General features: G+C 40.7%; 1 protein-coding gene across 8 annotated transcripts in view; it reads left to right on the forward strand.

Annotated features, from left to right (window-relative positions):
- CREB5 (cAMP responsive element binding protein 5) overlaps positions 1–22,365 on the forward strand; it is a 258,620-nt gene that overhangs the window by 147,893 nt on the left and 88,362 nt on the right. Inside the window, exon 1 of one of the 8 annotated variants that reach the window (XM_018909557.3) lies at positions 7,449–7,517. The exons of the other annotated variants lie outside the window; for them this stretch is intronic. Coding sequence (XP_018765102.1) covers positions 7,471–7,517 — 47 coding nt within the window. The 5' untranslated portion in view covers positions 7,449–7,470. Of the gene's footprint in view, positions 1–7,448; positions 7,518–22,365 lie in introns of those variants that run through there. 8 annotated transcript variants of the gene reach the window in all.

Below are 22,365 nucleotides of genomic sequence, written 5' to 3' on the forward strand. Positions count from 1 at the left end.
AAGAATAATTAACACACAAAAGCTTGAACATAAAGAATTAGGACAGTAGAAGAATTCTAAATCCTAAGAAATCAAATTCATGTTACTCAAAAGGAGGAAAGAAAGATAAAGTTTTGGGCAGACAAGAAAGAAAGAGTAAAGGCTAAGGATTTGGAAGGTTAAAAACTGAAGGGACAGATCTCAGCTAAGAGGAGAAGCAAACTGAAGGGCTGCTCTCTTGCATCAAAACTATTCAGTTATAATCACAGAAATGTTCACTTACGTTATGTCTTGGGCTATGAGTGAACTCTGCAGGTTCTCAGATGAGTTAGTCATCATCGTTTTAATCTGTTTATCCGGTTTCCATAATAAATATATTTTTCCTTTTTAAACAAGTTTAAAATGTAGTTTGTTTGCTGTTTGTTTTTCTTTAAATTGAGCTATGGATTGTTTTTCATCCTGGTGCACTTCTTCCAATACAGAATTTACAGAAGTGCCTCATTTGTATGAGCTGCAGCCACTAAGGACAAGCAGAACTGTTTGGGTTTGTACAGCAGGAGGAACAAGGCAGTGTTAGAGGCTATCCAAGCAGAAGACAGTGTAAATCTAGTAGAAGCAGTTTGTGTGGAATGTGTACATACTCACTATGTACTTCAGAGTACATGCGTGTTTTTTACAGATACTTTTTTATTCCAGAGTTTGTTTGGTTTTTTTTACGCAAGAATGGAAAAGCTGTATGTTTTTATTCATAGAAACTGATGTTGAAATCAAAGCAGCATCCTGCACCACAGAATGTGAAAGTGAAGTTACAAATTATTTCTCTTTCATTTATCATCACAGTAAAACTACTGGTGTAACTCTGACTCTGATCCTTTCCAGTCAGTCCTTAAAGGATTTATCTGAGTGTCTACAAGAGATCTGTTTGGTTTTAATATGTTTGGAGTTAAGAGATAGCCATGTTTTTTTCAGAAGAGAAGCACTGAAAGACTAAACAAGTATGTAAATCCTAAAACCATAAGTGGGTACAGATGGACCTCACTTGATTTCAGAAAGGGTCTATCAGATAATGATTCTGTGGCTGGAGAAGTTCCTATGAAAGAAACTGAAATGGATTTCCTGGTTAACTCCTATTAGGAAAAAAAAGGAAAATACATTAATTATTCCCTTTGAAAATATCGAGTCATGCATGACTCCATATTTTAAAATATCGGTGATTTGTAACACTGGAAACTTTACATCACATTATGTTTCAATGAGAGTCACTGCAAATAGGGAATTGCAGGCTGGCCCTTGGTTGTGGCTGCATCTCAGTTTCTGTGCTGCAGACCTGTGTGATTTTTAGGAAATGTAAAAAATTCTAATTTGCACAAGAATAGGCTGATGTTTAGGTGTCAAGACTCTGGATATAAATTAATTTCAAATTCTTGGATAAAGCCAAGTTGAAAATGGTACCTCCTGGATCATGAATTTTCATCATCTTGATAGTGATTGAATGCTGTAAAGCCTGTGTGTGAAGAAGAACCAGGATCAACAGAATTACTTGGCTACTTGTAATTCATGGGAGTCCAAAGCTTAAGTCAGTTTTTTCAGCAAGAGTCCAGAAAAATTTCCTAGTGGACTGTTAGAGCTGTTCATTTCCAAGGAGGATATATTGCACTATAAGCTGGATTACTAACAAAAGAGGGCGTATCTTAAAAACAAATTTTCTTGTGTATGTTTTATCAAATTGCACTATGAATTTGTCCTGCTGTAATGAGGTTGATCTGAGTCTGAGTGCTCTCCTGTTCCAGACACTTGTCTATTAAAAAAAAAAAAAGTTTCATTAGAACAGTAATTATTGCTATTGTGCTGAAAAATAAAGATAAGAGCTAACAAAAATGCATGGAGATGACAGTTTTGGGGAAGAATAAAATTTGGTTCAGTTCTAAAATTTGTTTTCGAGCTCTACTATTTCAGTACTTATCATACTGTACTTCAGAGAAAATATTTTCAATTACAGCATATGCTCTTAGATGTTTGCTCTTTCAATCCAAATTATACTATTTCAGCTTACTTTTCTGTCTGCTAGAAGTAAAATGAAAGAGCATCAACCAGATCCGTTTTTCCTGTTACAATCTTTGAGATGCAGCTATATGTGATAAAGTTTTCACTACGTCCAAGACAAGGCCTGTAGAGTTTTGACTAAAGATTAAGATATTTGAGATCTAGGGTCAAGATATTTAGTGTAGATGTATGACAAATCTTCTTTGAGCAATCCTAAAAAGAGCAGTGGCTCCACATTTTGACCAGCACATAATAATTATCTGTTGGAATAATTAGAATCACACTGGGGGAAGGGAACCTCTTATTCATTATTCATTAATATTAAAGATTACATGATGTTTTTTACCTAATTGCAGCTGTTTGCTTCTGTCCTTAACCAACATCTCCCCTCTGCACTCCTGTGCCATGGGCTGGCTGGCTGCAATCTCCCATGTTGGGGGCAATTGCACCACATCACTTTCAATGGCTGGCCTGCAAGATGCTCTGTGATCCTTCCGGGTAGAAGGTTCTACTGAAATGTAAAATGCTATTAATTATTTTGTATAAATTGCTACATTATTTGTCTTGGGTATTTGTGGTTTACAGCTCCAATAAAAGAGGAGGCTGACCACACTGCATGACTCAGTGATATGTAACTGGATACAAAGCTCTTCACTTCCAGGTCAGCTGCTTGCCACTTGCCACTGGCCCATGGCATTTGGTGAGTATAAAGTAAGTAGGCTATTCTACTTCCTAGTAGTTGAATGTTCCCAACACAAACCCCCCATGATCCCCAGTGGCTTTAACATGCTTAGAATTGTTAGTGGGAAAGTTTTTCTTGAGATCATTGAAGATTCCTTGCCAAAATGTTTTGGGGAAGTCTACTGGCCATTCATGCCCATTGTACATTTCTGTCTTCAGAGAAGTTGGACCCAAACTTTGGCAGGTCTTCTTCCTTAAATATTTTCAGTGAGGTGTTTCTGATGGAATAGTGTGTTTGAGCATGTGTGTGAGAGTGGGAGATCTTTGTTCCAGGTTTCATTTAGACTTTGTCCAATCCAGTGCTTATCTTAGAGTGCCTATGTTCAATAAATCTGCAGCAGTTCTCACTAAGGCTGTTTCCAGATATTTTATTTCATTTCAATTTGAAGAACACATAGGAAAACCTTTGATACAGCTCAATGCTGAGCACTTTGATCTGAGTCTTCTTAAACAAAAAATGTCTTTTTCTGAAGAACCAAAGTGACTTGGGAACATGTACCCCATTTTCTTATGAGTAACTTGAAGAATCCACGCTTATCACTGCTTTACTTTAGTTTCTTCTGAAATTGTGGATATTTACATTTTTATGTCCTTTCTAGTGATAGCTAGCCTGCTCAGACAGCCTCCCTTGTGCAGACATTTGTGCAGACAGTCCCTCTGTCCACTACAAAAACATGGGACACCCAAGTTGAACTAAATGCTGAATACCACCACATGGGTTTGCAGTGGTCTGTAACTGAAAAGGTTCACTGGAAGCAATTTGCAAAGAAATCCTTAGGAAACCACCTGGATGGTTATTTTAAATTAAAAAAGGAAGAGATGCCACTTTAAAAAAATAATTTTTAATACTGGGTTTAAGGTTCCATACATGTGATAGTCATTAAAGCTTATTTAACCCTGAAATTATCTGGCCTCTTTAATTCCACAGGGACTGCAAGGCTCTTGGGTTAGAAATGAAAAATAATGTCAGAACGAAAATGAGACTTTCCTGAGTGCCGGACCATTATTACAGAATATTTTCTTAATCAAGCCTCTTTAAGTGCCAAGCAGTGGAGGAAAAAAATAATCAGGTTATGCTGCTCTTATCCACAGGGCCTTTGCTGATGCTTTGGGCCGCTGATTGACATAGGCAAAAGTCAGTCCCAAGGGCTGGATGAGACACACTCACCTAAAATGCGTGTAGGACCTGTGATTTGTCCATCCACAGTCTCAACTGCAGAACACCCAGTTCCCTTTTACAATACACATTTGGGATAATCCCAGTGCTCTCTGACGTTTGGGCTCTTAAAAGTCAGAGCTTTCTGGTTGCTGAGACTGGAAACTTTCAGCAGAAGCAGTGATTTTTGTCTAGTTTCAGTTACACCAAACATCTGTGGTGTGCCCCACCACCCTTTCCCCAAGGATGAAACATTCTGCAGGGAGGGTGTTGCAAGAATTCCTGAACTAGACAGCTAAGCTGGAGTCATAACTGTCCTGGCCAGGGCCCTAGTTTGAAGGAGGCTCCCACTAGAATTAAAACATCCCATAACTCTCATCACAACAGCCCTATTCTTGATGAATATGGAAATTTAAGGCTGGGGTTGGAATGGGGGGAGAATGAAAAGACAGACAAGTAAACAGATAAAGAGGGAGCTCTTGCATGCAAATGGAATTTCCTCTGAGCACAGGACATTCTTTATCATTAACTGGTCTGTCACAGGAAGGAAAAGGGGAAAACAGTGTTTCCTGTTAGGGGGAAGGAAAAAATCAATAGGCTTTGGAAATACCTGCCTGGAAAGAACTTTTTGTTTGCCCATCAGCAAGAACAAATAAGGTTTTAACTCCTTTGGAGCGTGATGTCTGTTTTAAAACAATTTCTTGAAGTAAGACTTCAGCGTAAGCATGTGATTTAGAAATGCAGTTCAGACTGCTTTGATCTTTCTTGTTCATTTCAGAAAAGTGCTCTTACTCCTAGAAATATCTCGTATAAGACACTGTTTTGAAAGCAGTTTAATTCTTCTGGGTCTGTGTCTATGAACATAATAATAATTAGAAGGGCCATTTGCCATACACACATGGTCAGTCCTGTGATATTATGGTTAAGATGCTCACAGATGGGCAATGGTCTGCTATTGCTTCTGGTGAACAAAATTTTCTTCTGGAAAGAGAAGACTTACCAAGCAAGTCCTCAAAGCCTCAGGAGCACGATGAACTACCCTGTGGCTCCTGCATCACCTCTTTGGTTGCATTTTGCTTTGAATATCTACAGTGTGGGTTTTTCAGAAGAGTGAGAAGAGGTCCAAAGACTGCAGGAATGGATGTATTATACGCACAAGCAACCTCAGGATAACCTGAGCTGCTCAGGGTAATCCTTTTTCTCTTTAGGTGGTAGCTTCCCTCAGCTGAAGCCACATTCCCGTGTTCTGAGCGAGGGGTCTGTCCTGGCCCATGACAAAGTTTACAGCAATGTCAGTGGATAACTGAATGAGCAGAAGCTATGAAATCCAGCAGTGCAAATGTAAGAAGACAAAATAAAAAGAAGGAAGGAGGGGAGATGACCTCTTAGACACGCACAGAAAAAGGGGTGGAAGTTTCATTTTTTTAAATGGAGAGGGAGAAGTAGGATAAGCTTAAAATGAAACTCTCAGCAAAGATGGAATTAAAAGAGGGCTTTAGGAATGATCTAACTTTTATTTTATTACATGACAGAAGACAAAAAATCAATAGCTGGTAATTCAGACATAAATGAGTTATACAGGCCATTGACACAATGGACCAAACTTTATAACAACCACATCTGATGCTGTCAAGTCACAGGCTTCAGTGGCGCCAGTAATAATTATGGCTGATCACCTCTAATTCAGAGCTGCCTTGCTTGATAAAGGTGTCACTCTGAGTGGCTGCAGCCTCTGTATCTATTGAGGGTGTCATCCAGCAGGTCAGGTTGCTGTGGAGAACTGTGTTTTTTTAATTGAATAGGACAAACCCTTAGTTTTCTCCTCTTCTCAATCTGTCAGTAAAAATCAAATATATCTTAAACAAAAAATCACTTGAATTCATGACTGAATCTACTTGAATTCAAGATCAAGCTATGACAGAAGCTAATAGTGTTGATCTATAGAAATCAACAATATATATATTTGAAATTGTGTAACAGCACAAAATATATTCTAAAAATAATTTAAAACCATAAGAGTATTCTCAGGAGGAGACTTTGGTACTTTACAATAATCTCTGTTGCACTGCCGCTGTAATCAATTAAAGAACCCACCCCAAAAAAACCCCAGTGTGGTAAAATGCTGCTAGGCAATAGAAATTGATTTTCCATAAACTCACATCATCATAAGGAAGAAAAGGAAGCACACTGACTTTCCTGTTTTCTTGCTGTTTTCTGAATTTGGGGAGCATAAGTGCATCCTCTGAGTGTTGGAAAACTGAGTTTCACTCAGAGATATGAGGTGAAGGGTCTTTGTGAAATAATTCTTGATCTAAAAAGAAAGGAGACAAATACCTCTATGGTGTTTCGTGTTCCATTAATACTTACATCCACAGTTTGATGTCAAAACTATTAGTCTTTGAATGGCTCAGGGATGCTGTGAGCGCTTAGACATTTTCATTTATTATTATTATTATTATGATTATGTTGAATATTATTGTTGTTACTTAGGCTTTGCATTCTTTTGTGGACCAACAGCTTGGTACTGAATTGACTACAATCACTTGGGAGTGATGAACATGAGAAAGCCCTCTGTGGGGGAGGACACGAGAGGTATTTCAGCTGCAGCCACTGTGGCATTTAGCATCAGGAGCACTTTGATGAGGCAACGCACTTTACACCACAATAGCTTACCCTTGCGTGCGTGAAAGTTTATTATAGGTTCCATTTAGAAGCATTCTCTATGCTTAAAGAAACCAGACTTGTGAGAGAAACACGGGAAAGAGCAGCACAGCAGTGAGTTAGTTATAAGCTTGCTGTGCTGCGTGGTTTTTCTGGTACTTTTTTCTGTTGTGGGGAAAGAGGGTGCCTGCACCTGTGTGTTTGGATACGGAAGAATACGGTGCAAGACTGAGCCCCGTCGTTTTCCTTCAAAAACCCGGGGCTCAATTCCAGCTGTGCGCTGTTGAGGCAGAGAAATCCCGGTCCGAGGCGTAACCTGCGAAGCAGCGCTCTCCATCCCCCAGACCCGCGCACACAGCCGCTGCTCGCCGGCTACTTCGCTGCCCTCCTCAACTCAGGCTCCATCTCCTTCCTCTTCCAGCGGCCGGATCTCCCCGCAGCGCGGACAGTGCGGGCTCTCGGGAGCGATGCAGGATCTCCTGGTGATCCCCGGTGGATCCTGCCAGCCCCGCGCCCGGTCCCAGGGTTTTCCTGCGCTCCGGCCGGCAGCTGCGCAGGCCCTTCACAGGCAGCACTGTTTCTTTCTCTGTTTACTCGTTTCCAATGGCAATTGCACCACCGAGTCTCAGTACGTCTGGAACTTGGCCTGGGGCTGTTTTGGTTACATTGAAGTTTTTGCTTCAGCGCTGCCAGATTTAAATGGTGACTTCACCAGCACTGAGCTAAAAAGGAGAAAAGGGGAGGAGGGAGGTAGTGCAGCGAGCGGGAGCGAGGGAGAGGGCCAGGGCATTACATCATCGCTTGGACGGGAATCAAATGGGAAGGATATGACTCACTCGGGCTAGTTAAGCTTTGGCTCAAGTTCTACATACACTCATTCCAGGGCTCTCATGTTCTGCACCTCAGCAGGGAATTCAGGCTCAGTGATGTCCATGAGGTTTGTTTTTAATTTTCTTTTCCTTTTCTGATTTCTATATAGTTTCCCCCCCTCCTCGCCTTCCTCCTCCTCCTCTCCTCCTCCCTTCCCGAGTCCCCCTTTCCCACTCTTTTCCACTTCTACGGAGTTTGTTTTCTGGTGCGTGTAACCTCAGCTCTTAGGAGCAGAAGCTGCTTTTTCGACCAAACCAAACCCAAACAAGGAGCACAGCAAACTTGAGAGAAGTTTGGTAGTTTGTTGTGGTTTGGTGGCCCCCCCCTCCATCATTATGTTGCTCCTAATCGGAGGAGACAGGGAGAGAGTTAAAATGCGGGAACCAATCGCTTGGACGGTGATGTAATGCTGGAACTGCAGGGTTGTTAAGTAATGTGAGAGGAAGGGGGTCAGGGTTGCAAAGCATTTACCTGCTGTCAAGGGGCTTTAAGTTTATTATCAATTGCAGTGACTGTAACTGGCTTCAGACTGCACTCTCTAATTATTCACAGACTCTCCTTTTTTATCTTTTATTATTAAAAGTAAAACTATATTACGGTATTTTAAAAAATGTGATATTATCACAGCTGCGAATTATTTTCCACTGGGGTTTTTTGATATTTTTAAAATGGCTTGAAACTGGATGTCTCTTTCACAAAAATCTCGGAGACAGCAAAGAGAAAGGCAAAAAGGGGTGGTTCTTCGAGCGTGGCTGGCGAATTTGAAACTGTTTGAAGAAAGCAGTTCAGCCTCTGCCTAGCAGAACGAGTAAAAGCTTCTGCTGTTGGAAATCCGCTGTAGAAAATAAAGCGTTTAAGGGAGGCAGTTTGCAGAGCTCATATCAACGAGCCTCAGCTTTTCATCCTTTCCACTTGTCAGCAGGATTCTGATCCTCAGCTTACCCCGGGCTCGTTGCTGTCTTGCCTTTGCTGGGACCGCAGAGGTCCCAACCCTGCACAGCAGATCCCCTCCTGTCACGGCTCTGCTCTCCAGAGCTGCCGGGCTCTTGGGGCACCTGCCTACATGGATTTCCTTGACAGGACAGAGCACTGAGCTTGTCTTATTAAGTCTGTCAGTCTCCCTACAGACCTTTTAGTCTTTTTTTTCCACATAGCTAACAGTCTCTAGGTCTGATGTGAAGCGAGGAAAGGTACCTCTTCCCCGAGTTCTCTGTGAGCACTTAGCCCTTGGGGTGGGCCACAGAGTTTAACACTAAGCCTGTGCTCGGGCACTGGTTGTGTTTAGGTGTGGGATGAATGTGAGCTATCAGGTGTGCGTTGGTGTCCTGCATCAGGTTTCTGTGTCAAGAGCTGCCTGCTCTTAAGGTATGACTCTCAGAAATGCCTCTTTCAAAGGGAATTTTTGTCTCTCAGGGAAGCACTGAATTGGTACCCACTGGAATTGCAGTGAACTACAGATTTGCTTGGTTACCTAAAGATAGCCTTAAACATGCTTTTGAGAGTTTAGTGATTTTTTTTTTTTTTTTTTTTTTTTTTTTACAACTTGTCCTGGGGGCTGACTGATCAAAATAGCAATCAGTGTCATTCTGCGGTTGGTGGCAAAACTTCCCCCTCTCTTTCTGAACAAGATAAGAGCCTGTGGCCAGCCCCTGCCTTCCTTTCCCTCTGGTAGCCCTCTGCAAAGCCATCTTATGTTGGCCTGTTATGTTCCTGCACTTGATTCACAGGTTTTCCCTAAATGCCCCTAAGTGATTTTCAAGCTCCTCAGTCAACTGCTGAAGAACAAACAGTTGCTCACGGGCCAAACCTTTCTCAGTGGAGAGCGCAGCGCTAGGCCGCAGGCGGGCCTGGCCCATGTTGCAGTGCAGATATACCATAGTGCAGATATACCATAGTGCAGATATACCATAGTGCGGATATACCATAGTGCAGATATACCATATGGACCGGATTGCGCAGTGCTCTGCTGAGGAGGTGTGGGTTGGGGAGAGAGCTGCGCTGCTGCAGGAGTTCCCGTAGGATTTCTGACTCATACTTTCTCCTAGAAATGTTGGGAAGTGCAGCTCCACAGACCATCAGAATAAAGCATAGTAGATTCTTCCCTTTGCCTTCCCGCTTTAGATACTGGGATGGACCTGTCTTCACTCTTTCCCTTCCTGCCTTTTTTGGCTGGAGACTTCAGGAAAAGTCAGTCAGTGTTGTCCTAGGATAGTGTCTAGCCGTGCTGGCAAGATGCTGGGCAGAGGACAGCAGACTGTCACACTTCACCATTCCTCTGTAGAAACGCATCACTGCTATTTGTTTTATAGAAACATACGTAAAATACCTTGTGCAGCGTGGCCTGAAAGTCTTTGGGTATCAGATTGCATTCCACAGGGGATCAGAGTCTCACTTGTCTGGTATCAGCTATTAACATGTCACCTGTCTGGAAGGGCAGCAAAAGAGAACGTCGTGGTGCTCTGGACAGTGTGGACTGACTGATGACCCTGCTGTGTACTCAAACTTTCACCAAATACCCACCCTGCTGATTCACGCTCGGTGAAGTTAAGCACAGGGTATAAAGATGTAAATCCTTCTTGCCTTTCAGAAGTGCACTGCAACTCTAAGTAACAATTTGCTGCTGCTACGTCACTGATTTCAGCACAGCACCACAGGAAAAACAGTTGTAAAAGCTTCTTTCAAAAAGCTGCAGTTGTGAATTCCATATGCATACACACACAGGTGTGTGTATGTGTGTATGTATATTGGTTGTTGAAGCAACAGAACATATAGTTAATGAAGCATAACTGTCCAGGTGAGTGTCAGACAGCTCTGGTTGAGCTTGACAGGTGCTTTTGAAATGCACCAAAATTCTTTTGGACAACAACAAAAAAAGGAAAGTAGCTGCCCGTTTGGATTCCTTTGCTGCTGGTTGCTGGGACCCAACGTGCAGGTTTGCCAGTGGACTTGCAGCTTCGTGGTCAGAGGTCAACAGCCCTGACAGTCAGAGGTCAGAGGTCAACAGCCCTGACAGTCAAGTTCCACACATTTGAACCTGGGTCTTTTGGCAAGAGGATATTCTTATTGAAGGATGATATCTTTAGGGACCTAATTTTTAAACAGAAGCCAAGAGAAATATTAACAGTGCTCTGAAAATGAGCATCAGAAGATATATTCAGAAGCACATGTAACCTGTCAAACAAACCAGAGGCCAAATACACCAGAGCTTGGGAGTGATGTTTGCACTGGAGAGCCAACTGTGCGTGGTCGGCCTGTGAAGAAAGGCAATCTGCTCCTAGCAGAGCCTGGCTGGACGAGTCCCAGTAAATTTCCCCACCAAGATCCCAAGTAACATTTTCACTTGCATTGCTGAATGTGTGCATTGGCAAAATATCTGTTCTATAAGCTGTGTGATTTTAAGCCATAATTTGGTGCTCCTTAGCTGGTCTCTGCATGCACAAAAAAAATTGGCTCTGTTGCTGGGGTACAAAAGCAAGAGGTAAATATCAGACAGCATGTTTTTATTTCACTGAATGTGGTCCCTCTGCTCCTGAATTCCTCAGTTTCCTAGCTCTAACTTGAGACCTTTCCCTTGAATCTTTTTGGATGACTTGGTTGATGTCTGTGAAGCCCCATGAAGCTTTCAGAGCTGGTGTCATGTGTGCTGAGGTCAGGGCAGGTGTTGGACAGAGGTGGTGGTGGGCCTGGCCACTCGTCAAGCTGTGGACACAGCAGGCAGGAAGACCAAGTTGTTTCCTGCACTTCATGGAGGGAGGGTGGTGCTGGGGCAAAGCAGCCTCCTGTGCCCTTCCCCATCTCTCTGTGCTCTCACCTTCCCAGCCTTCTTTTGTTCATCCTGCACATGCCTGGGCCGTGTTCAGCCCAAACTGTTGAGATCAGCTTTGCTGAAAATTACACTTCAGATCAAAATGTGAGTTAGGTTCCTCCAGTGTGAAGTGAATGCTGGGTCTGTCTCCGCAGCTACAGATAAACCAGATAGGAAGGTAATTACATCTCATTCCTATCTGACTCTCTTATTTACCATAATCTCTTTTAATCCCTTTGATACTCATCATAATAATGTTAATCTTAATGAACTCATTTGGTATTAATGCGGATGTGATTTGTAAGTTCAGAGCAGGCTTGCCATCCTTGTTTAGTGTTCATTAATATCCACTTAACTCTGTTTATGCTCTCTTTCTCCTGCAAATGGACTTGCATATCTTTGTCTTCCACCTAGATGATGTGGCAATTCCCATAGTGGAACTCTCTTTCCACACTCAGGTTTGTGTTTCCTTTCTGTTCTTCTTCCTACTTACAAGATCCCAGAGCAAAGAAGTGTTGGAAACACTGCATCCATCTACTAGTGGCTCTCTGTCCCCTGTTGCTTAGTCATTTTTTCCTTTGACTTCAAAATTGAAGGAACCCTTGTCCTCTTATTTCTCATTCATGTGGCATTCCTTCTTAGATCGCTCCAGAGATATTGCCTTACTATAGCCCTCATTTTATTGTCTCAGAGGGTGAACAAGTAAGAGACACAACCCCTAGTCTTGGCAAGGAGACAAATTATTTGTTGCTTACTACAGTACTCTCCCCAAATGCTCTGTTTATGGGTGGGGTACTTTGCCCAAACAGTTTCCAGTGTGACCAGCCAATTTTAGTGAGTGAGGACTGCATTTGGATGTTGAGTCTGATCCAAAGCTTATTGCAGTGGATGGGAGAGCTGAGTTGATGGGCTTGGGATAAAATCTGAGAAACTATCTTCTTTTCAGTCTTTTGAGCACCCACATATTTTTTCAACATCTCTAACTCTGGAATGTGCCCTCTTGAAAAGCTGCTTGTTCAGCCACAGTGATCCCAGAGACTGATGAACCTTGGATCTCTATTAATGTGTGATTTCCTCTCTACGTGGGTGCTTGTGTTTGTTTTTAAACGTGGCATGGAATTTTTGTGTTGTGGTGCTGGATCCCTCTCGACTTCCTGCAAACACATTTCTAAAGCCTGTATAGTCAAATAGACTGACTTATTTTTCAGTCCCAGTGACACACATTTTGCTTTTTAGGTCTTTTAAATCTTGACAGAGCCAGGAAAGTATCATTTACTTAACACAACACTGTTTATTCCATCCTCACTTCCATTCTTCATTTTATGGCCTGATGTTTCCTTGTAGCATCAACTTCAGTGTTAAAACGAGTATCTCCATTGAAAACATGCAGCTTTTAATTTACTGAAAGATTTCTGCACATTATAATAAAACTAGCCATTCTCTTGGTAAAAACTACTGATTGAGAGTGTGAATTGTAGTCTCTCAGATCACCACAAGCTGTATTTCTGTGGGGCTCTTTATTTTTACAACATATCTTTAATTCAAGAGCATTGCAGGATGTTTTCAAAATTGCAGCCATTAGTCAAACATATCAGAGCTCTGTATTAGTATAAGTACAAGGTGTATTAGTTTAAATAACAAGATGGAGAATTTTACTGCAGATATCTGCAACTCTTGTGCTGCTCCATGACCATAAAGAACATGGGCAATGTTCTTCAGATGGGCACTATTTTCTACAGATCAATAAATCTGTGCCCATTAGCAGAAGAAAAATTATAATTATAATAATAAAAAAACTTCATTATTACAAGTTCTGTCTAAAGTAATGTCAGTTGAATGTTTTACCACACTGGAAAAGCCCATCAGCACAGGTAATTTTATATGTCAGATTTAACATGAGCTAGTTTTTTCCAAATGAAGTCTTACAAACCAGAACAGAAAAAATGTGCTAGACCAGGTTCTTCCTTGACCTCAGCTTAAGGCAACTCAGTATCATGTCAGAAAAGTTCCAGTACTGTGTTCTTTGTTATCATTTGGTTTCCAGGTCAAAATGAACTTTTCTTTCACTGCAGCTAAGGACATGAGCTCTATTTCTATTGTACCATAGAATTGCAAGAATTCTCATTTCTCTGAATACTGTTCAGTTTTCTGATATACTTTAATGAGTGAGTTTCTTTAGAAAACTCATGTAGAAACAATTTTGGCTGAAAAATTAATATAAACACTAAATTAAGGTTCATTTTACAGTTTGCCTGAATGACCAGATTCCTTGCCATTGGAATCCAGTGTTGACAAGTATCTCCTGTGGCCTTAAGTATGAAGGAGGAATGTGTTACACAAAGTGCAGATTGGTACACAGATCTCTGTATGTATGGATCTATTTGTGTACGTGGGAGGGGTGTGTGTGAGTGTGTTTTTCTCCATCTTTGAGACTGCAAGGCAGAACTATCCTCTGCTATTCCTAAGCAATCATACCAGAAGGAATTTATCACCTGAATAAGATTTCAGGTTGCACGACTTAAGGTGGTGATATTGGTATATAAATTTGATTGATGGTGTCTTTCTTTTTGAAGTTGACACTCTATTAGCACCCCTCAGCTCTCTCTCACATTTAATGTTTTTCTTTAGGAATGAGAAATCAAATTTAAGCAACAGTTAAAGGGGGACATTGCTGTGCATCACAAAGTGTTCAGTTTGGCTTTTTACTTGCTAATCTTGTGCAGCACAGCACTTTTCCCAGCTACTGCAATTCAGTAGATATTCTAATATTTGGTAATAAATTAAGCCATTTTTTTCATTTAGTTTAAACTCTTTTGTCAAGACTTTGTAGAGCCCTATAAAAATGGTGCAGTACATACACACTTCAGGAAAAGTAGAAAACCTTACCAGCAACATTTGTAAAAATATGCAAAAATAAGATTGTTATAGGGAAAAAAAGAGTATAGAGATGGTTGGAAGAGCATGAATTTATAAAGGTCTTCTTAGAAAAGTGAAATGAGGCTGATTGAAAAGTTTCCAGTGAGGCTCCGTAATTATTAAAATTTGAGCTTTTGACAATGTTTTTTTCAAGAGAAATTGGGATTTTTTTTTTTTTTTGCTGACAAATACCTTTTTTTTTGTTTAAGAAAGGGCTTGAAAAAGAATGCTTTTTGCTTGCTATGCAGTGAAAGATATTAAGCTTTGTACATTTCATTTTCTGTTTGATATTCATTGTCACTTTAAATAGTTCTGTTCCTTCTGATGTTTCTGTGGTCAAATGCTCAGATAGTGTGACAAGTAGCAAATGATAAAACAGGCAATAATACTCTGGCATCTGCACATGCTGCATTCCAGAATTTTAAACTTTGGTCTCACCTGGTCTCACCCAGAACAAGTTCTTGACTCAAAGCACAGCCAGCTGCAACTCTAATACCTCTTTCTTTTCTCCCCCTTATTAGACAGTTCTTCATCTCAGGGAGACTCATTTTAAAGATGCAATACTCCAATAACAGGATGTTCTGGAGTGTAGATCAGATTGAGCTGGATGTAGGAAGGGTCTGTGGCTTCCCCATGTAGCACTGAGTGCAGGAGCACTGAATTTCAGCAGTACATCTGCACTGGCATGTTTCTTGAGCAGAGCAATTATCAAATAGGACAAACATTACATATAATAATTAACTGATTGGCTTAGGGTCAGATATTTGGGTTTGCCCAAACAAACCCCAGAGAACTCAGAAAAATCTCTGTTGTGAGGACAATACAAAATTTCAGTAACCAGCCAAAGTCTGGGGCAGTTTTGGGTGAAATCTGCTTGGACTATTGAATAAATCCAAAGGAATAGGCACCCCAAAACTGCACACATGCTCTTGTGTGAGTCTGCAGTGACTTCCTGGAAGGTGGGTCAGTTGCACAGAGGACAGATGGCATTATGGGCATCTTCCCTAGGCTGAATGGAGAGAGCAGCCACAGAAGCAGAGATTGGGGGAACTTGATTTATTCACCCAGAAGAGACAGCTACCAGGGCATCTAATTGCAGCCTTTAGCTACTTACAGGGCAGTTTCAGAGCAAAGGGAGCCTGCAAAGCAAAGGGTCTGCCCCGCTTTGCAGCATAAAGACAGAAGACCACAGGCACAAGTGTCAGTGAGAGAAAATTCCATGAGAACTAAAGAAAGAAAAGGTTCCAGTGGGAGAACTGAGGCAAGGCACAGCAACTGGCTGGAGGTGGTCTCTGCTGCTGTAGATTTTCACACTTTGTCTAGAACAAGGCCCCCAGCAGCCTGCTCTGATGCTGCATTTAGCCCTGGCTGGAGCAGGAGGTTGGACAAGGTGACCCTCTGGGTGCCTTCTGACTGAAACTGTTCTCTGGACCTGCAGTGGGCAATGATGGCAGCACGGGCTGTCTGTGCAGGGGGTGGAAGCAGGAAGAATTTTGATGAGTGAAAAGCAATAAGAAAAGCAAAAGGTGAGATAAGAACATAATGTCATCTAGAGCATATCCTGTGGCTTCTTGTGTCCACCTTGAAATAAAGAATGCCTGCACTTGACGTAACACTCTAAATGTGGACTCTGAATTGCTCTGTGCTTCAAGGTGCTTCATTTCCTAGCTTTCCCATCACACTGTAAGTGACAGGCACTCAAGTTTTGGTAGATGACTGATAAATGTGCAAAGATAAAACAGTAATCATGAAAACCAGCCATTTTTTTGGCTGAAATGTTAGAAAAAATACAGCCAAATATGTTTTCAGTCTATAAACAGCTAAAGGGATCTTTTTCCCTCCTTGAATAAGCATCTGAAGTTTTTGCCTATAGTGAAGAATTGCAAGAGAATTCTAAAATCCTTTGAGAAAATCCATGTCTGATGTATCTCCAAATTAGTCAGCTCTTTAAAAGTACGCTTCCCCCGCTCCTGTTTTTATTTTTAAAAAAGTAATGGAATTAAACCATAAAAAATAAAAGTTTTGAGCTCCCCCATGGTAATTTTCAGCATGTTTTGAAAAACTAGGAGACAAGCTTTGTCCATAACCATGTGAGGGATACATTTGCTAATATCCCTGTAAGCTCAAATGTGTGTTTTACAGGAACTTAGCTAGCAAAAGCTGCTCCCTCTATAAAAGTAATGGCACATTAATGCCTTTTTGCAGTGAACTCCCCATATACCTTATCCTGAATTCATGTTTGTCCATTAACTAATGACTATCCAATACACTGTCACTACTGTCACATGTAAAGCCATGCATGCTCAGGTTTTTTATTATTGCAAAATTAAGAATTTATTATCAAATAGAACATGAAGACTGTGGATCTGCATATGACTCTTCACTGGCAAAATTTTCTGGAGTGACACTGACTCAATCTTATATTTGTCTTCAGCTAAAAGGTTCAGAGTAGCATGTCCAAACTTATGAAGTTTCTAAAAGTGCAGTCTTAGAGTGTACAGCCCTGTTCTCAGTACGCCACTGGCACCTTCTTTATTGTCATGCATTCACCTTGTTTGCAAACTCCTTTCTTGTACTACAGACAAGCTTTGTCCTTTTAAAGAGCTGCTCCTGGCACTTCGGTAAATGTCAGATGATTTTGCACTGCTGTTGGATGCAGAGCAAATCACGGAATCTGGACGTGTGGTAAAAGCTTCCTGGCTGGAAGATCTCCTTGGAAAACAAAACAAAAAGTCCCATACTTTCCTGTAGAATATCGTATTTTCCCTTGAAAACAGCATTCCTATCCAGTTAATTTATTACTGAATCTAATCAGTCTTTAAGATAGCTTTGAAATACCAGTGTTTGTTCTGTTTTTCATTAATACATTGATATTGATGTTCAGGTTTCTAACTAGCTGTTAAAATCTGTTAGGAAAAATCTGGGAAAGAAGACATAAAAGAGGAATGAGTTGGAGTATGGGGTTGTTTTTAATAGAGCAGGAAATGAAGAAAAACTGACAGATTTAAGGTTCCTTTTGTGTCATTGCTGTCCTTCATGCAGGTGAGCTATAACGGTAACCAGTTTTATGTGACTAACAAGGCTGTTGACTTAGCTGCTGAAATTAAAAACAGTAATTTAGTTTAAGTCAATATGATTTAATTTCTTAATTGTTCTTTCCAAATAAACAACAAGGACATTCTCAGGTTTTCAAGACAATTACATTTTTAAAATAACTAGGTACATTTCCAGATTAATATGGCATTTCAGACTGGAATGTTTGGAAATGCTAAAACTTTTTGCTTTTCCAAATATTCTATTCTTCTCTACTTCCAAGATTTATGTTTGCTAACTTGTTAGTGAGTTTAATAATTTTGGTCAACCTGAAAGTGTTGCTCTAGCTTTTGAGCTTGAATGCAATTTTCTGCATAAATCACAGCAGTTACAGTGCAAGTGAATTCACCGTGATCAAGTATATTTGATTTGCACATACTCTGTAGATAATTGAAGTCTCTATCCTCATGTAACTTCAGGGGTTTGAGTTGATATCAGGAGCCTCTATAAAAAGCTTTCTGTCATTTCTAACACAAGCATGGCACCATTCTCACAATGAGAAGTAAGGGGGCTGGTGCAAAAAAGGCTTTTGCAACTTAATTTTCTCCAGGATATCTTTGTCCTCGCCTGGTGCGGGTTTCAGGGCCAGCAGTGCATTGTGCTATACTTTCGTCATCTCTTCCCCCGGTAAAACTAACTGCAAGTTACTGTGGCTGAAGAAATCTTGCAAGGTTTGTAAAACTGAGGAATATTAAAGGAGGGCATGTAAATTCATGTAGCTAGATGATTGCAGGATTGGAGACTAGATGTCCGTAGAAGACGACTGAAAAAAACTTGTTTTTTTCACCACTGACGGATTAACAATAATTTTTCACTTTTAACAGCATTTCCAATCTTTCAAGACCTCTGGGAAAGAGCTTCTTTTTGTGGAAACCTGGTGACCTAGGGAGTTAAACAGTTAAATCTTCTCTTTGGTGCCTTTATTCCCTGGAGTTTCAGTGACTTGTTATTTTGTCTGTCTGGGGTTTTGGTGATTTGAAATACCAAAGGGAACTGTAAGGGATTTCACTTTCACATAGTCCTAAGGACTGGTGATCAGTAGGGAAGGTGTGACTGGATGCCCACAACGTTGATTGCATTTGAAAATCATGTTTTTTGTTCCAGTGGGGTATTCTTCTATTATTTTTTCTTCTTAGGTAAGAGTCGGAAGTTAATGAGGAAGCCCGTAAAACTCCATTTTAGGATTGCATTCTTTAAGTCATAAAATGAAGGTCCTTTGGGTGAGATAAGATGTACTAAATATTAAACACATCATTCGGAATGACTATTTTTATTTAATAGACTTTTTTCTCAGAAAAGAGCACAAATGAAAAATATGTAATCCTCCGCCTAAGAGGAAATCTATCAAAACTTGACAAGTTTTCAGGTTTTTTGTTTTTGATGAATAGCAAGTTTTGGCTGTGATATACTTTCAGTTGGTAACTTTTTATCCCATAATGTGGAGTTCTAATTTTGTTATTTCTCCTTGCCCTGATCCTTGATATGTTGCTTAAAAAAAAGTCTGAGCAGTTAAACCATATGTTTCTATCATACCTCCTAATGTCAAAATTTTAATTGATTTTCTCATATTAAGGGTTAGGAGGGGGCTGTATCATGTTCCACTACGTCATAAAAACAAAAATATTTAAAATATGTTTCAAATAAAATGAAGGGGGAGAAGAAAAAATGCTTAACTTAGAAAAGATGTGGGATTCATTAACAAAGGAAAATACTGGCCACGGACCAATGGCAAGCCAAATGTTTTGCCAGCAGTTTGCAGTTCACAGTCATCATTGCATGTCACTCCGCCTGCTGCACCAGCCCCTCCAAACATATAGGCCTTCCTTTTAAAGAGAAACCTGTCTGGTTTGAGTTGAATAAATTAATTTGGGTTTACTTAGTTTAAAAACAAAAATATAGAGGCCCCAATTTTATTTCATTATGCCCGTGGGTAAAGCAGTCCAAGGTAATTACAACCACAGTGCTGGTTGCTCTATCTTAATTAAAGAGGGTTTTTTTGCACAGAGGTTTTTGCACAACATAATAAAATAGTTTGTGGTCTGGCTAGCTTCAGTATCACAAGAGCGTACTCACTTGAGAAATTGTCCAGCTTTTCCAAAAGCTGAGGCCCTTCCACTGGAGAGGAAGCATGGAGCTGCTGAGCAGAGCACAGGTAGTTTACAGTCAGAGCACCACCATAAATCATGCAGCAAACAGCCTTTCACACAGTCTCGTGCACTAAGTGGCAGGCTTGTCAGCAGCAATGAATCTGGACTTCAGTAGGTCTTTAAGCAATAATGTACCCTGCAACATGCAGCACTGGTTACACACCTGTGACCAAACCTCTGACTTTTCCAAACTTCTCTAGCAGTGTTTTGGGTCTTCTTTGTTTTTTTGTTTTGGTTTGGTTTTTTTTGTTTGCTGGATTTTTTTCCTTTTTTTTTTTTTTTTTTTTTTGGGACGGGGGCTGTGTCTTCTTTGCAAATAAATATGAGTTATTGCTTGGCAAATAATTTTAAAGAAAAGGCATCAAAGACATTTAAATAATGTACTTGGCATGCTAATTAAAAAAATCTCTGAACTCAACTCCCAACAAGCACGGGTGAGATGGCCTGTTATTAGAAAAGTCAGAGGAGGCATGTTTGCTCATTGAATAAATCAAGTAGCGTTGTAAAAACACTGTCTCAGGGATGATTAAGGGTAAGTGGTTTTCATTACTATGTTAAGTTCTCCTTTCTGTTGTGGTGCTTTTTATATCACATCAAGCTTAGCTATTTACTTATGCTGCTTTAAAAAGCTCCAGCCCCTCACTTACTTAAATCATGACCCAGTGCAGTGATTCAGAAAGACAGCAACCAAAGCTAGCTTGACTTAATGCTCAGGAACCTGAGCATTAGGTCCTTCCTTTGTAAGCCCTCTCTCTCCATTTGGTAAAACTGAACTAAGTTTTGCAAATACCAGTGGACCAGATCCCAGGGTGACCCAAGTCAGTAAAATTTCACTGCTTTCAACAAATTCTCCTCCCTACCTGATGCTAGTGGTTTCCTTCAAGTTGCACAATTTTTCTTTTTCATAGGTCTGAATACTCTGGTTTTAGGGTCACCAAAAAAATTGTCCTGTGCCAGATCATGTTGCACATTAGCAATATTTATTTGCCAATTATTTCAATACTTATGAAACTAGCAGGAAGGGTCTCAAGGTTGGCATAGGAACATCAAAAGGGCCCTAGATGCCTTGCTCAGTGAGTGACCGGCAGTGGATTTTGTTTCTTTCTGTTGGGGACATGGATTCTCCTATGGAGGGACAAGTGAGTTTAGCTTCAACTACTTGAACTGGCAGAGCTTCACCTGAGCTTGCATTTATGGGGAAGGAAAGGTCAATGGGATTTGCACTGTATTCCAAGGCAGGGCTCCAACCAAGGGGAGGGCAGCCCTCAGCAGCATATGGGCTGCTCTGAAGCACCACTAGCAGTGGCTGCCTGCAGGATGAGGGGAGCTGGAACATGTGGTGTTTGACAAAGCTGAAATATCTTCCAGCCTCCTTAGGCATGGCTCAGATCCTTGGCAGCACAGGCTACATAGGTCTGAGTGTGTGATTATAGACAGCTGGGCTTCCTAGAGGTCTTCCAGCCTAGAATTAGCAATGTGTAAATGGGGAGAATTAGCCTAGAGGTGGACCTGAGAGACTTCCATCCTCTGCTCTTAAGTTCAGAACATGAAAACACTGTCTTGCTTTCCACTCTGTGTGGCAAGGCTGAAGCAACAACATCCAAATACGCTTCTAGGTTGCAGCTGCCAAAGAAACATTTCACAATGAACACAGAGGGGCATCCCTGTGGCAGCCTCAGCTGAGGTGCTAATGATTTCATAACCTGTTCCTTTATTATGCAAGCTACAATACCTGCTGAGACTGTTCAGCATGGGAGTGCCTGCTGCCAGGGCAGGAGCCAGGGCACAATGGTAGATTGATAGTGGGTTTGCATGTGGAACAGACCTGTACTGTGTGTTTCACATACATGGCTTTGAAACTATAAGAAAACATCCACTTTCTATTTCCATTGGTATTAGAGGCTTCTTATATGAAATAGACATTTATTGTGACCATAACCCTACTGCAAATTAAGATCAGATCCCAAGTCCCCTGTAAAAAGGCTGCTCATTATAATATGTGGAGATGTCAAAAATGATACTAAATGGCACTTAACTTTAAATCCCAAGCACTATGTTTATCCATAACTTAGGGTTAAATCTACACTGTAAATAAGACCAGGAGCTCAGCAAGGTTTACAGGGGTGGGGCATGTCCCAGTAGATGTATAGCCACAAACTGAAGAATAAACAGCTGGTTGTATGTGTCTGCCAAATACAAAATGCCTTGCATACATACTGCTGCATTTTCTTTTCTCAAGTCACAGATTACCTTTATTACATATCCTACATGGACTGGGTCAGATTTATATGAGGTGCAATGTTGTTGATTCAAATGGCTTGTTGCTATAGAGAGATAAAGGCAGATTTCTGGTCTAAAGGTACACATATTCCTAAATGCTTAGTTTCTCATCAAATTTTATGTACGAGACCTTTTAAGGACTTGTTATCTGGTAGGCTAATACAAGGTCCAAATCCATGCTTCACAAAATACAGAGACCAGGTGAAAATAAAATACAAATATGTTGCTGGCCTGCAATCTGACTTTGTCCCTATTCTTTATGCTCATCATATTTGCCTTTCCCATTAAAAAAAAAAAAAAAAAAAAAGAAAAAGAAATAGAACAACAGCAGAAAATGTGGAGCAGAGTGAGTAAGCCATGGCTTCCGACCCCTGGAAATCAGCCATACTCACTGCTGTGCAAATTCCTGCTGCTCTCTGAGCTGAGATCATACTGTTGGAGATGGCAAGTGTATAGAGCACAGATCTGTATCTTTCTTCCATTGCTAAATATTAACAGTAAAAAATAAATGCAGGTGATGCAACAGGCTCTGACTGAGTCTATTTATGTGACTGTTGAGATATTTTAACCAGATCAGTAAAATATTTGTCTCCCTGTGACCAAAGCAAATAGATATGATGTTAGAGCAAACCGAGTGGAGCTGCCACTTTGCTGTTTAGGTAAAGTTAATATTT

The sequence above is a fragment of the Serinus canaria genome, chromosome 2, assembly GCF_022539315.1.
Source record: "Serinus canaria isolate serCan28SL12 chromosome 2, serCan2020, whole genome shotgun sequence".
NCBI classification, from domain to species: Eukaryota; Metazoa; Chordata; class Aves; order Passeriformes; family Fringillidae; genus Serinus; species Serinus canaria.